Source organism: Lissotriton vulgaris, chromosome 4_1 (genome assembly GCF_964263255.1).
Source record: "Lissotriton vulgaris chromosome 4_1, aLisVul1.2, whole genome shotgun sequence".
NCBI classification, from domain to species: Eukaryota; Metazoa; Chordata; class Amphibia; order Caudata; family Salamandridae; genus Lissotriton; species Lissotriton vulgaris.
In genome coordinates this window covers 1771441762-1771453817 of record NC_141691.1, presented here as the reverse complement: position 1 = coordinate 1771453817, position 12056 = coordinate 1771441762, and the positions used below count along the sequence as shown (strand labels likewise).

The 12056-nt window shown below is 43.1% G+C and overlaps 1 protein-coding gene across 2 annotated transcripts in view; it reads right to left on the bottom strand.

The window, feature by feature from the left end:
* The window catches only part of RIMS2 (regulating synaptic membrane exocytosis 2), a 1859827-nt gene that overhangs the window by 757212 nt on the left and 1090559 nt on the right, over positions 1-12056 (bottom strand). Inside the window, exon 12 of one of the 2 annotated variants that reach the window (XM_086966100.1) lies at positions 9-56. The exons of the other annotated variant lie outside the window; for it this stretch is intronic. Coding sequence (XP_086822226.1) covers positions 9-56 — 48 coding nt within the window. The remainder of the gene's footprint in view (positions 1-8; positions 57-12056) is intronic. 2 annotated transcript variants of the gene reach the window in all.

Below are 12056 nucleotides of genomic sequence, written 5' to 3'. Positions count from 1 at the left end.
TTTATTACCTGGACCCTAGGAACAAAAGGCGTTGTTCTTCTACTAAGGCTTTGGCTCTGGTAAGCAAAATTAAACAAAGAAAAAAAGCAATAAAACAAAACCAAAGACGACATCACACTGGAACTGAAAAATAACAAAACATAAAAAAGAAAGACACAAAAACATAACCTCTGATATAACCAGATACCAATGGAACATATCTAAAATGAGCCAATAATGTAATGCTTCTGGAAAGGTAGATTGGCGAATACATAAGAAAATACATTAGGCAGCTTGCAATAGAATAAAAACGAACAGTTCTATGCATTAGGCACCTTGCTATAGAATAAATAACTAACTGGTCTATAATCGATAATGACATTAAAATATAACCACAAACTGAACAATGACTCGTGCTAAGAAATGAAAGTCCTACAATGAACAGGCTTGAACCGTTAGAATGTAAAATCACATGCTCTACTCACATTTAAAAGAAATGCATGTTCTTCATTGGATGCTTTTATGCGGTGACTACCTCCAGTTCTTGAGGGCCAACAACTGGTCAAATTATCAAGTTACTGAATGCAAATATGATCATTAACTAACTAGATTTACATGCAATTATTGTTAAAGTGACTGGACTGCATAGCCAATCTGAAAATCTGATGTCTGCAGCGCATGAAGACCAGACAGAGACACATTTACAGTATAGCTGGAAAATCAAGTAATATTGGAAGGCAAATGGCCATCTCGTATTTTGCCACAGATAAGAAATTTTGCTACTGTAGTGACAGTACTAATTTCAGTCAAGTGTGTGAAAGCTAACTGTGTGACCAGTAGCAGCATTCAATATTCAGTGAGGATTTAATAACTGAAAGTGACATTGTTGAACGTCACTGTTACCTTTAAATCATTATATATGTTTGAATGTAACCATATATCTCATACCAGGAGGTTTTATATTAAGTTGATGTATCTATTTTATATCCTAGTCCAGTGGTTCCCAAACTTATTTTGCCTACTAATGAAAAGTTCTTACATTTGTATCTTCTCTTCTTTCTTTATGCTAGTCAATACTTCATTGTAATCAGATAATCAATATATAATCTTGTTCATTAATTAAGAAATTCAAATATTTGTATTAAGGGATCCCTCATACAATAGAAGCTCAGAAATACAGATGGTACTAAATTACATCAATGCATAGCAGTGAACATCCTATTCATCGAGGTGCATCATGTAAACCGAGATCTTGAGAAAATTTGCTGTTGCAGCATTTTGTGGTATTGCTCTATATCCTCCACCTTATTTAAGACTAGTAATTTCCGTAGATTAATGAGAGTAAAATTCCAGTGGTATTTCTCAAGCTTAATTTACATGAGCTGAAAAGGGTAAGCACATCACCTGCAACTGCAGATATAGTAAAATGCCACCAATGAATAATACATTCTTCTGGATGTTTGCAAGATCTCCAGTTTAAATCAGGAACCACCTTATTTTTGTTCAATCAGGTACTTCATAGGGTGCCTTGCAATGAGAACAAATGAATAATGTGTTCTTACTGCAAGGCCACATGTGAGATAGAAGTCATTTTCACCTGAAGTGAATGATTAGTAAAACATCAACTGTAGTATAGATTTTATTATAGGTTTTTAGCTTTACATTTTGGCAGGGATATAAAAAAAATAATTTTGCCCTCTATAATCTGTGAACATTTCTAGTCTAAAGGAAGGTGGCTGCAATAGATTAAAAAAACAAAATGATGTGTTGACAAATGTTTTCATGATCGCTGTTTACACAATACTAAGTTCCATCACAGATGAACATGATGTCCACTGTTATTCACAGATGTATCTGTAACAGGATCTGTATTTCAGAAGTTAAATGGAAATATGACAATATAGTAGTATATAGAAACAATTTTGAGATTTCATTTTATTACTTTCGGTGCATATATATTTAAACCCCCTGCACAATAAATTACTAGGAATATTTAAAATTGTTTGGTGATTTGTGTATTGTACAGAATTAGGGGCCCATTATGATTGCGGACGGACTTGAGTCCGTCCGCGATCACTGAGTAGGAGGGAACCTCCGCATGGCCTGCGGAGTTCCGTCCTGTGCAATTAGGATGTGAACGCCACCATGGTGGTCACATCCTCTATTTTTATTCGAGCTGCACCCGCTGCAATGTTAAAAATGCATGCAAAGCATTTGTATGCAGAAAGCGGCAGGCACCGTGCGGTGCCTGCCGATTTCTGCATACAAATGCAGGGGGTACCATAGGTACCCCCCATGTGCACCGCCCACACCCCCTTCACCCAGGGGGCCCGCAACGGGCCCCCGCAGTGAACGTCCGTATGCTTTTCCACGGCGGAAAACCCACCGCGGAAAAGCATATTTTTTTGGGCATCCTAATATGGCTGGCGGTGTCTGAGAGACACCACCACCATATTAGGGCTTTTCCGCCACGGTTGTAAGCCAACCGCGGCGGAAAAGCTGCGGAATGAAACCAGGATCCACCAGCCATCCCAATGCGGCGGTGGGTATTTAGTGGGTCCGCTGCGGTTTTTCCGCATCCTCCGGGCCGGCGGTGGCGTCCGCCGGCCCGGAGGATGCAGAAAATCCGCAATCCTAATGTGCCCCTATATTTGTTCAACCCACATCACTTTTTGGGAATTAATGGTTTGGAAACAACACTATGGTGGCTTACCATTCCACTTAGTAATTGAGGGGTAGCTCTCTTGAATAATACATTATTTATAAGGCAGTCTAACTCCAAAACTGGTTTTAATCAGGAGATTTTAAATGATAGTTTAAAACTACTTCGTGCCTCAAGAATCCCATGGTTAAAATGCATTAAAAATGTCATGAGAGATCTGAGGCATCCAAAATACTTTGAAGACCCTAGCACCTCAATTATAGTCTCAAGAAAAACCTACTTCTTGAGACAAATAGATTCTCAACCGAAATATTAAAGACCACGGTTCAGGTGAACCAAATGATGCTATCCACGTATAGTATTCAACCGTACTTAAAAACCATGCCAGGTGGTTATGACAGGATGCTGCTGACTTGCTTTAGATTGGGGATCTTCCTTAGGCTAACTAGCATTCCCACAATGAATGATTGGTCGAGTATTATGTTTATGTGCCCAAGTTACGATAAGTCTCTGCAAACAACAATGCATGGTCTTTTATTTTGTAAATTTTACATTGAACCAAGAAAGAGATGGAGTTTACCAATTTTAAGGCTGCTTAGTCTTAGACAATGCCGGCCAGCGTTCCTAGTGCTACAACTGTTGGAGAATGAACATTTTACAAGGTCTACATTGCGATACTTGAAATGGGCAATAAAACATAGGAAAACTGTTGGCATATGATTTCACCAAAGATACGCTACTTACAACTAGGCTTTCTTAACAGTTCGATATTTGAAATGGGCAATAAAATATAGAAAAGGCATTGGTATATGATTTTCCCAAAGGTACGCTACATATAGCTAGGCTTTTTTACCATATGATGATGTTAGTATGTTTAAGGATTTTTAATGTTGATTTTTTTTTTAAATCGTGCTTTTATGTGCTTTTATCACTTTACTGTTACTAATCGAATAAAGCTTTTTGAATTTGAATTCATAAGGCAGTCAATACGGGTTTGTAGCAGAGTATTAGTTGAATGTGTCGAGATTCACCTGGAAGTGTAGGACAAGGGTCTAAATGAATGGCAGTTTTGCATAGAACTGTTTTGATGAGGTACTAGTGGCAACTGCAGATCACCACCATCCGCCTTCACTTTGCGAAATGCTGCATTTGGGCAATTCGCTGATGCATCTTCCTCAATGGTGAATTCCATGCAGAAACTTCGGTGTTCACCAACTCAGCATAGAATGAACTGGGTGGGCAGTTGTGACAGAGGAAGCAGCAACACAGCAGGAAGGCAGGACAGCTACCACATGAGGATGGGAATAATGGAAGGCACAGAAACCCAGAAGTAACATTGGAGGAGTTATATGAACCAGAAGGAGGGGGAGTGAACTGCCAGTCACACCTGCCAGACAGGACAGCAGGAATGTGGTCCTACCATACAAAAATAAAAATAAAAGTGAGATTCCTCCTGGTCAGTGGATTTCTTTAACCTCAGAGCGTCGAACGTTCAGCGCCCAGAGCTGAACGTTCGGATAACGAATGCTGGCCCGTCGGCCAACGGTCATGCACAGCACTGGGGAGGTAGTGCTCGTGACGACCGTTGGCCGACAGCAGCAGTTAAGGAGTTAACCAAAAAACAGTGGCACAATGGTTATTTTTGCAAGGTCCTCTGAGAGGACCAAACAAGAGCCAGTTTAAAAGTGACTCTGTCTTGAACTGATAACTTCCAAAAGGCTGAGTTAGACACTGAGCACAATTGGATAGGATAACAAAAACAAAAACAGAAAATAATCAAGCTTCGACTACGATCCAAGTTCATCAGCAGACTATTATGAGCAAGCCAATGAAAGGGAGCTATAATTAAACTTTTCAACAAAATGTACGCCAGAATAAGTTACTGATGTGTGCTTCTAAACCAGCATATGAAAACCATTTTATTTATTTTATTTTATTTATTTATTGCATTTGTAGCGCGCAGCAGCTACCCACAAAGGGTTTCCCGGCGGGAAAAGTGGAGCGATGTAAATAAGGCTAGGAGGGCAGTGTTGCTACACGTTGAATAGCAGGGTTTTTAAGGTTTTATGAAAGCTCATAATTAATTTCATTACGTGCTGTAAATGGCAGGGAGTTCCATAGCGAGGGCCCTAGGTAGGAAAAGGACCTGCCGCCCATACGTCTGAGCATGATTTTGGGGATGACAAACTTTTTAGATGTGGAGGAGCGGAGGGTGCGGGCAGGGTGGTAAAGGTGGACAAGCGATTGAAGGTATTTAGGGGCCGTACCTGCGTGGATTTTGTGCATGAAACAAAGTGGTTTAAATTTGATTCGGCATTCGACCCTCAGCCAATGGAGGCTCCGAAGAGATCGGGTGGTTGGAGTGAATCTAGGGATTTTGCATAATATCCTAGCAGTTGAATTTTGAATGACCTGTAATTTGCCAATTGATGCTTTATTAGCGCCCAAATAGAGCACATTGCCATAGTCAAGCCTGGAAGTAATTAAGGCATTGACTACTGTTTTCTTAGTAGAATCAGGCAACATCAATAAGATCTTTTTTAGCCATTTAAGGATGGTAAAACACGTGGCCGAGGTTTTTACCACCTGCTGGAGCATGTTAAGGGAGTCGTCGATGATGATGCCAAGATTGCGCACTTGTGAGACTGGGGCGGGAAGTGTGCCCATTTCTTGAGGCCAATGGTTATGGCCCCACAAGAGCTTATTTTTTCCGAAAATGATGACCTCGGTTTTTTCTCCGTTTAATTTGAGAAAGTTGTCTTGCATCCATCCTGCTATTTTAATAAGGCCTTCCTTGAGTGTGGAGGGGGTGGCAGTGTTCTCAGAGGAAAGGGAAAAAATCAATTGAGAATCATCTGCATATGAGAACATCAATAGCCCGGCGTCCTTCACCACCTTAGCCAGAGGGCTCATATACAGGTTAAATAGTAGTGGACTAAGTATGGAGCCCTGTGGGACACCATGTTTAAAGACATAAGTGTCTGAGCAGGATGCATGGGAGAAAACTTGGAAGGTGCGATCTGTTAAAAAGGAGATGAGCCATTTAAGTGCTGAGTCATGAATGCCTAGGGAGACAAGTGTTTTAATTAATACAGTATGTGATACCGTATCAAACGCGGCACTTAAGTCCAGCAGTATAAGGGCCACAGTCTCATCCCTATCCAGTTGGCATCGGATGTTCTCAACAACTCCTAACAAAGTGGTTTCTGTCGAGAAGCCAGCTCTGAAGCCTGATTGGCCGGGAGGTAACAGATCTTGTGAAGCAACAAATTCAGTGAGAGTTTGGTGAACATGTTTTTCCAAAACCTTAGAAAACGCAGGAAGCAGGGAAATGGGCCGAAAATTAGAAGGTTGATCAGGATCAGTTCCAGCCTTTTTTAGCAGGGGGTGGATCATTGCATGTTTCCAGATAGCAGGGACAGTATCCTCGCGAAGGGAGGTATTAAGAAGGTCCATAACAGTGTTCAAGGAGGAGGGGTAAGGTTTTTTCAATATTGCACAAGGAAGGGGATCCCTGGGAGATCCTGATTTCATAGTGTTGAGTAGTTTGGTTAGAGTCTCGATAGTGAGCCTGGGACAACTAACCAGCGTACTTCTAGAATGTTGAGGAGCAGGCCTATCCAAGTGATTGGTGCAGCTGTGCATAGTAGGGCAGAGTGGGGTTTCTGCCATTAGGGGGGCATTATTTTGGGCAGTAGCAATACCTTGGTAGATTTTGTCCACTTTATGTATGAAAAAGGTAGCCAATGTGTCACATCGTTGTTTGTTTAAATCAGGTGGCATAGCTAATGTTTTAGAACCTGTAAGTTCAGTTACCATTTTAAAAAGGGTTTTGGATTGATTTAGAGCTGCTGAGATGGTAGAGCACACATGGTCAGCTCGCACTTTGTTGCAAAGGGAATGGTATTTAGTTAGTTTACTTTTATAGATTTTTTTAGCTTCCAAAGAGTCCTTTTTTCTCCATTTGCGCTCAAAGGTTTTACATTCTGATTTTTCTTTTTTCAGTAGTTCCGTAAACCATTGGGCCGGAGGTCGAAGGCCCTTACGTTTTAGTTTAGTTAGAGGTAGGCATGTGTCAATGTCTGTCAGGTGCCAGTTCTGCACTGCTGTGGATAGGGAATGTATTGATTGTTTTGTACAAGGAAGGTGGGAGTTAAGAACTGAGTTTAGTGTTTCTATATCTAATTTTTTCCAGTTCCTTATTAGTGTGGGTTCCTTGGAAGGAGCTTTAGAGTCATACATTATCACTTGAAAAGAGAATTTAATCAGGTAGTGGTCTGACCAGCAGATTGGCAATGCGGGAAGAACACTAATTCCCTTTAGGTTAGAAAAGATAGGGTCAAGAAGAAACCAGCTGTATGAGTCAATCCTGAATTAGGTAGGCTCAAATTTAGGGAGGCTAAGTCTGAGACAAGCTTAGTTTGATCTGCATTCACATTCAATTAATGCCTGATTTGTGTGCTAAAGCCTTCATGAAAATAAGTGTAAAGAAAAGGCAAAAGACTTCCCATTAAAACTAGGATCGTAGATAAAAGTGACATCCAAAATAGAGCATTAAAGCTGAACAACACTTTATAACCCAACTGAGAAAAGATATTGTTTGAAAAAAAGGGATTTCATCTGGTTTCTGAAACAATAAATTATGGAATACCTCAGAGATGCTTGTGTTTCTAATTGAATATTAGTGAAATGAAGGTCTTCTGCGACACATTTATTGTGTCAATGGAGGTGGAAGAGAAGGGTAAAGACTCTTCATGCTTTCAGAGCTTCTACATCACCCAAGCGGAGTGAGTCACAGCAAGAATTAGGAGTTACTTTCCTCCCTTTGAAGATTACCTACCAGACTGTGAGAGGACTTAGCCTGTGAATATACTATGCAATAATGTAATAGCCCTTAACCATTTGCACAAAATGTGCACACTGCGCACACTGATGGATAAGTTTCAATCAAAGCCAGAGCATCAGAGTCACAAAACCTGGCACTGGGACATTACAACAAAGTAAAAGGAGGATGTCCAAAACAGTTTTAGGTACATAAAGCATTCATGCACCATAGTAGAAATCTTTCCGAAGATAAGCAAGGAGCGCTTCATCCAATCATGTTCCCGGTCTGAATTCATGATAAGTTACTTGAAATACTTGGCATGAATAGAACAACAGATAATAAAAATGACGAATCTTCCAGCTATATTTCTTTGAAGCCACTGACAGCCTTGTCATGAATGTTGCTAGGTCAAGAAGGTTGTTAAACTAATAAAAAAACAGAAGCATCTACTGGCTGAGCCAATGGATCGATAATTTTATAGACTTCAATAAGGTCAAATTGTAGTGATACATCAAAAGTACCATGGGGTGGAAATCTTCTTTCAGGTAGTGTAACCAGTTGTAAGGCAAACCATCCTTGATAGTAGTTCTTTGTTACATATTACATAAGTTTTATTCTGTTTGTGGGAATGAGTGAGAACATTATATGTTTGGATGTCCATGTACCATAGGGCCTCAGTATGTACTCAAAATAGACATATCTGTTCTGTTTTTAAAATTGAGTATTCCCTACATCCACTATCCCAGTTTAAACCAGATTATTAGTGATGAAACTTTAAAGAAAGTTTGCTTAAATGCAATCTTCAATGAGGGTACAAATGAGCAAAATCAAAAGCATCAGGCTATTTGCAGCCAAGGACCACTCAAAAGAACTTTGCCAGCCAATCACCTAGGTTCGAAACATTTGGAGGCATTTCTCTCCAAATACAAGACTCTAACCCCTAGAATATTTTCCCCTCTTTAAGTTCTGAAGAGGCAGAAAACCCTACTTATGTTCTCATTTGGCATCACTGTATTGGACTAAGCAGGGATTCCATGGCCTATAAAATAGTGTGTATGCTAGCTAGTCCTCACCTAACGCCCAGTTAAACAAATAAGGCAATACATTGTCAAATTGGGCTCCCACCACCAAAACCTTTCTTTTACTCCCATGAGAGTTAACATGACCACCAAGAGTTGCTACATAGTCTGCCACACAATTCAGATCTTCTGTGCATCTTCTGTGTAACCCCCACCAAGTATGCTTTTATGTATGTAGGTATGTATGTATGTAGGTAGGTTGGATTTCTATTGCATAAAATTAGCCAAAAGGCTGTAGGGTCAAAAACAAGCTTAAAGTCAGTAAGTGATAGGAGAGGTGGTTGGTGGTGGACAGGTACTGCAGTGTAATGTAGAGTTCTCATAGAGGTGTGTCTTCAACTCTTTGCAAAACTAGAGCAGAGTAAGGGTGTTTTTGATGAATACAGGGACATTGTTCCAGATCCTGAGTGCACTGATCGAAAGATCTGATGCCTTGTTTTTTCTTCTTTACACATTTTAGTCTTCAGTCTGATTGTGTCCTGGCTGTAGGTGTGCTGAAAATCACCAGAGATGTTTAACTTGTCTGCAAGATAAGCGGGGGTGCTGGTCATGATGGCTTTGTAAATGATGCAACTGCATTTGAAGATGGTGTGAGCAGCAAGGGACCCAGTGGGGTTCCATTTGGGTGGGAGTGATGTGATCATAATTGCTCAGTCCATGGATGAGATGTGCTGTGGTGTGTAGGATGCCTTAAACGAGTGCTAGTGTGGAAACTAGCAGGACATGGAGTAGGACAGTATCGTCATTCAGATTCCAGCAAGGGTGTGAGGGCTTGAGCAGATGTTCTAGAGTTGGTTTCTGGAAGAAACGGTTTCACGTTCTTTCAAATAGCTATTTTTTGGCATTGGGTTCCTTGAGGGTGAGGTAGGTGTCTATGATGAATCCAAGTGATTTGAATGAAAGTTGGAATTATCAAACAGTTAAGGTATATGTCACTGAGCAAGGTTTGTACGGTTTGTTTCTTCTGAGTTGTTATTGGCAAACAGTGTTCTAAGATGGGAAATGTGGCATGCAGTGCTCACAGAAAACCCCCCTGGCTCATTTTATTTAGTCTGAGGCTTTCTCTTTCAAAGTTCTGCATAATTCAAAGCTGTGGAACTATGTTCACAAATCACCTGGGACCACCTTCTGCTTGAGGGAACCGAGCTCTAGACAACCTACTTAAGACATATGCCAATCTAGTCTTCACATGGACATGCTTGTCTATGATATCTTTATTCCTAAAATATCCGTGTCAGTGACTTAGAAACACCTACAAAGTAGGCCTGGTACTTAAAAAATCTTAAATGTTTTCTTATTTAAATTTAAAGTTTTTGGTTATAGCACAATCTGGTTAGCTGACAGATTCTGGTTCAAGTCACCGAATAAACCAATCAGGCACTCCACTAACATGGGCCTAGTTAAGTGTCTGCTAGATAATTGAGCACTAGCTGGCTTCATCACGGATTTAGGAACTTTTGGGTGCAGTGACCCACTCGATATATCCACAATAGTCTGTAATAATCTCCAATTAACAGGGCTCGTTCATTGGGCACCTGCCCATTACCCATAAACAAGGGGTCGAACCCAGGGATTATTATGTAAAGTTGCCTCTCATTTATCCTTCAGATTACCTAAGTGGGTTCTAAAGATGCCTTTTCAAATATCTGTAAATTTCTCAGCTTATAATAGCCAAACGGACCATGATTGTCCCTGCACTGGAAGCTTGCAAACAGTGACAAATTCTGGGGCCCCAATAGACTCTGGCTGCTACGAGTTCAGTCTGCGGCTGCAAACAGTTCTGTCTACAGCGGCACAGATCCTGCTATATCAAACTGCACTAGACCTCCTCCACCAGGTCTATAGAAACAATGTATTGGCTTCCAATACAGCAGAGAGTACAGATGAAGTACTTGTGCTGGGTACCAACAGGGACACCTGTTTCTCAGATCAAAGTTTTGATATATATGTCTCAACTTCATCTTATTAGTTTGCTAATCACTTTCGGCTTAGATCCCAGGAAGAAGAACATCAATAAAGTTGGCCGGGGGGCGTGGCTTGGATGCCGAGGAGGTAGGCAGCGTGAGCTCGGAGCTCCGCGCCCGATCCCGGAAAATATCCTGAAAATCTGATCGGACCCCGACATAATTGATATCATTCGACACTGGAAGACTCCACTGAGGGTCCGGTGCCCACGGAGGACGACACCGGGCCATTCCAAGCCAGTTATCCGACTCAGGAAGTTGGACTCAGGCGCGACGTCCTCGACCTAAAATGGCGGCGGTGGCATGAGATACGGAGACGACGGAGTAGCCGGGCCGGAGCCACCCTAAGAGCTGACACTCCTGCAGGTCGGAGGTGCTAGCGGTTGCATCGCGCCCCTCCCCGGGTGTTGGAGTGGACCCTGGGCGCACCCCGGGCGGTTGGGATCCGCCCCTTGGTGGTGGCGGCGACAGTGTGGCTATAACCCAGTGACGGTGACCCCGGGCCTCTGAGCACGACTGGCGCCATCCGGGCTAGCGACAGATCGGAGACCTTGCTCCTTAGAGACAGCCTTGGATCCGGAGACCTGGGCAGCGCACCGGGCACGAAAAAGGACAGGCTTTTCCGCTGAGGCTGCAGGGACCCTTCCCGTGGGCAAAGCCCGGCGACGTGCGGAGAGAGAGCAGGGACAGCTTTGGGGACCGCCGCTTCAGCCGGCCCAGATGGGGAAGCCGAATAAGAAGGGAGATGGCGCGACCGATACAGAGGCTGCAGAAGGAGCGGATCGAGACCAATCGGCTTTACAGCGGATGCAGGACCGTATCCTGGAGGCCATCGCCACCACAAAGGACGCTTTGCAACAGGATATAGCTCAGGTGGCGACGGGATTGGGCCTCCTGAAGGCCGACCATGATAAACTCAAGGACAGAGTGAAGTCCGTGGAGATCACGGTTAAGGAATTAGCCCCGGGACATGCAGCGGTGAAGGCGCAGATGTCGGAGGTGATGGACCGCTTGAAGGTGCTGGAACGGAGGGCCGAAGATGCGGAAAACCGGAATAGGCGCAACAACGTACGCCTCGTGGGCCTGCCGGAAAAAATTGAAGGCGACGATATGGTGGGCTACCTCGACAACTGGTTGCGGACGGAGGTGGCGCCGGAGGGACTGTCCCCCTTCTTCTCCCTGGAACGGGCACATAGGGTTCCGGCGCGCCCGCCGGCCTCAGGCCTCCCACCTCGCCCAGTGGTGTTCAAGTTGCTCCATTACCGGGACAGGGACTGGCTATTGCAGAGGGCGAGAGAGGCAGGGCCCTTTCAAGTGGACAACAGCAGGGTCACTATGTTCCCGGACTACACGTTTGAGACGCAGCGGCTCAGGGCGAACTTTCTGTCCCTTAAGCGGGAGCTCCGCGATGAAGGCATCAAGTACTCTCTGCTGTTCCCCGCCAAGCTGAGAGTGGTGGTGGATGAACAATCTCTCTTCTTTACGTCCTCCGCGGACGCTTGGACCTGGTGGGACACTTATAAAGCTGGAACGGATGGTGCTAAGGC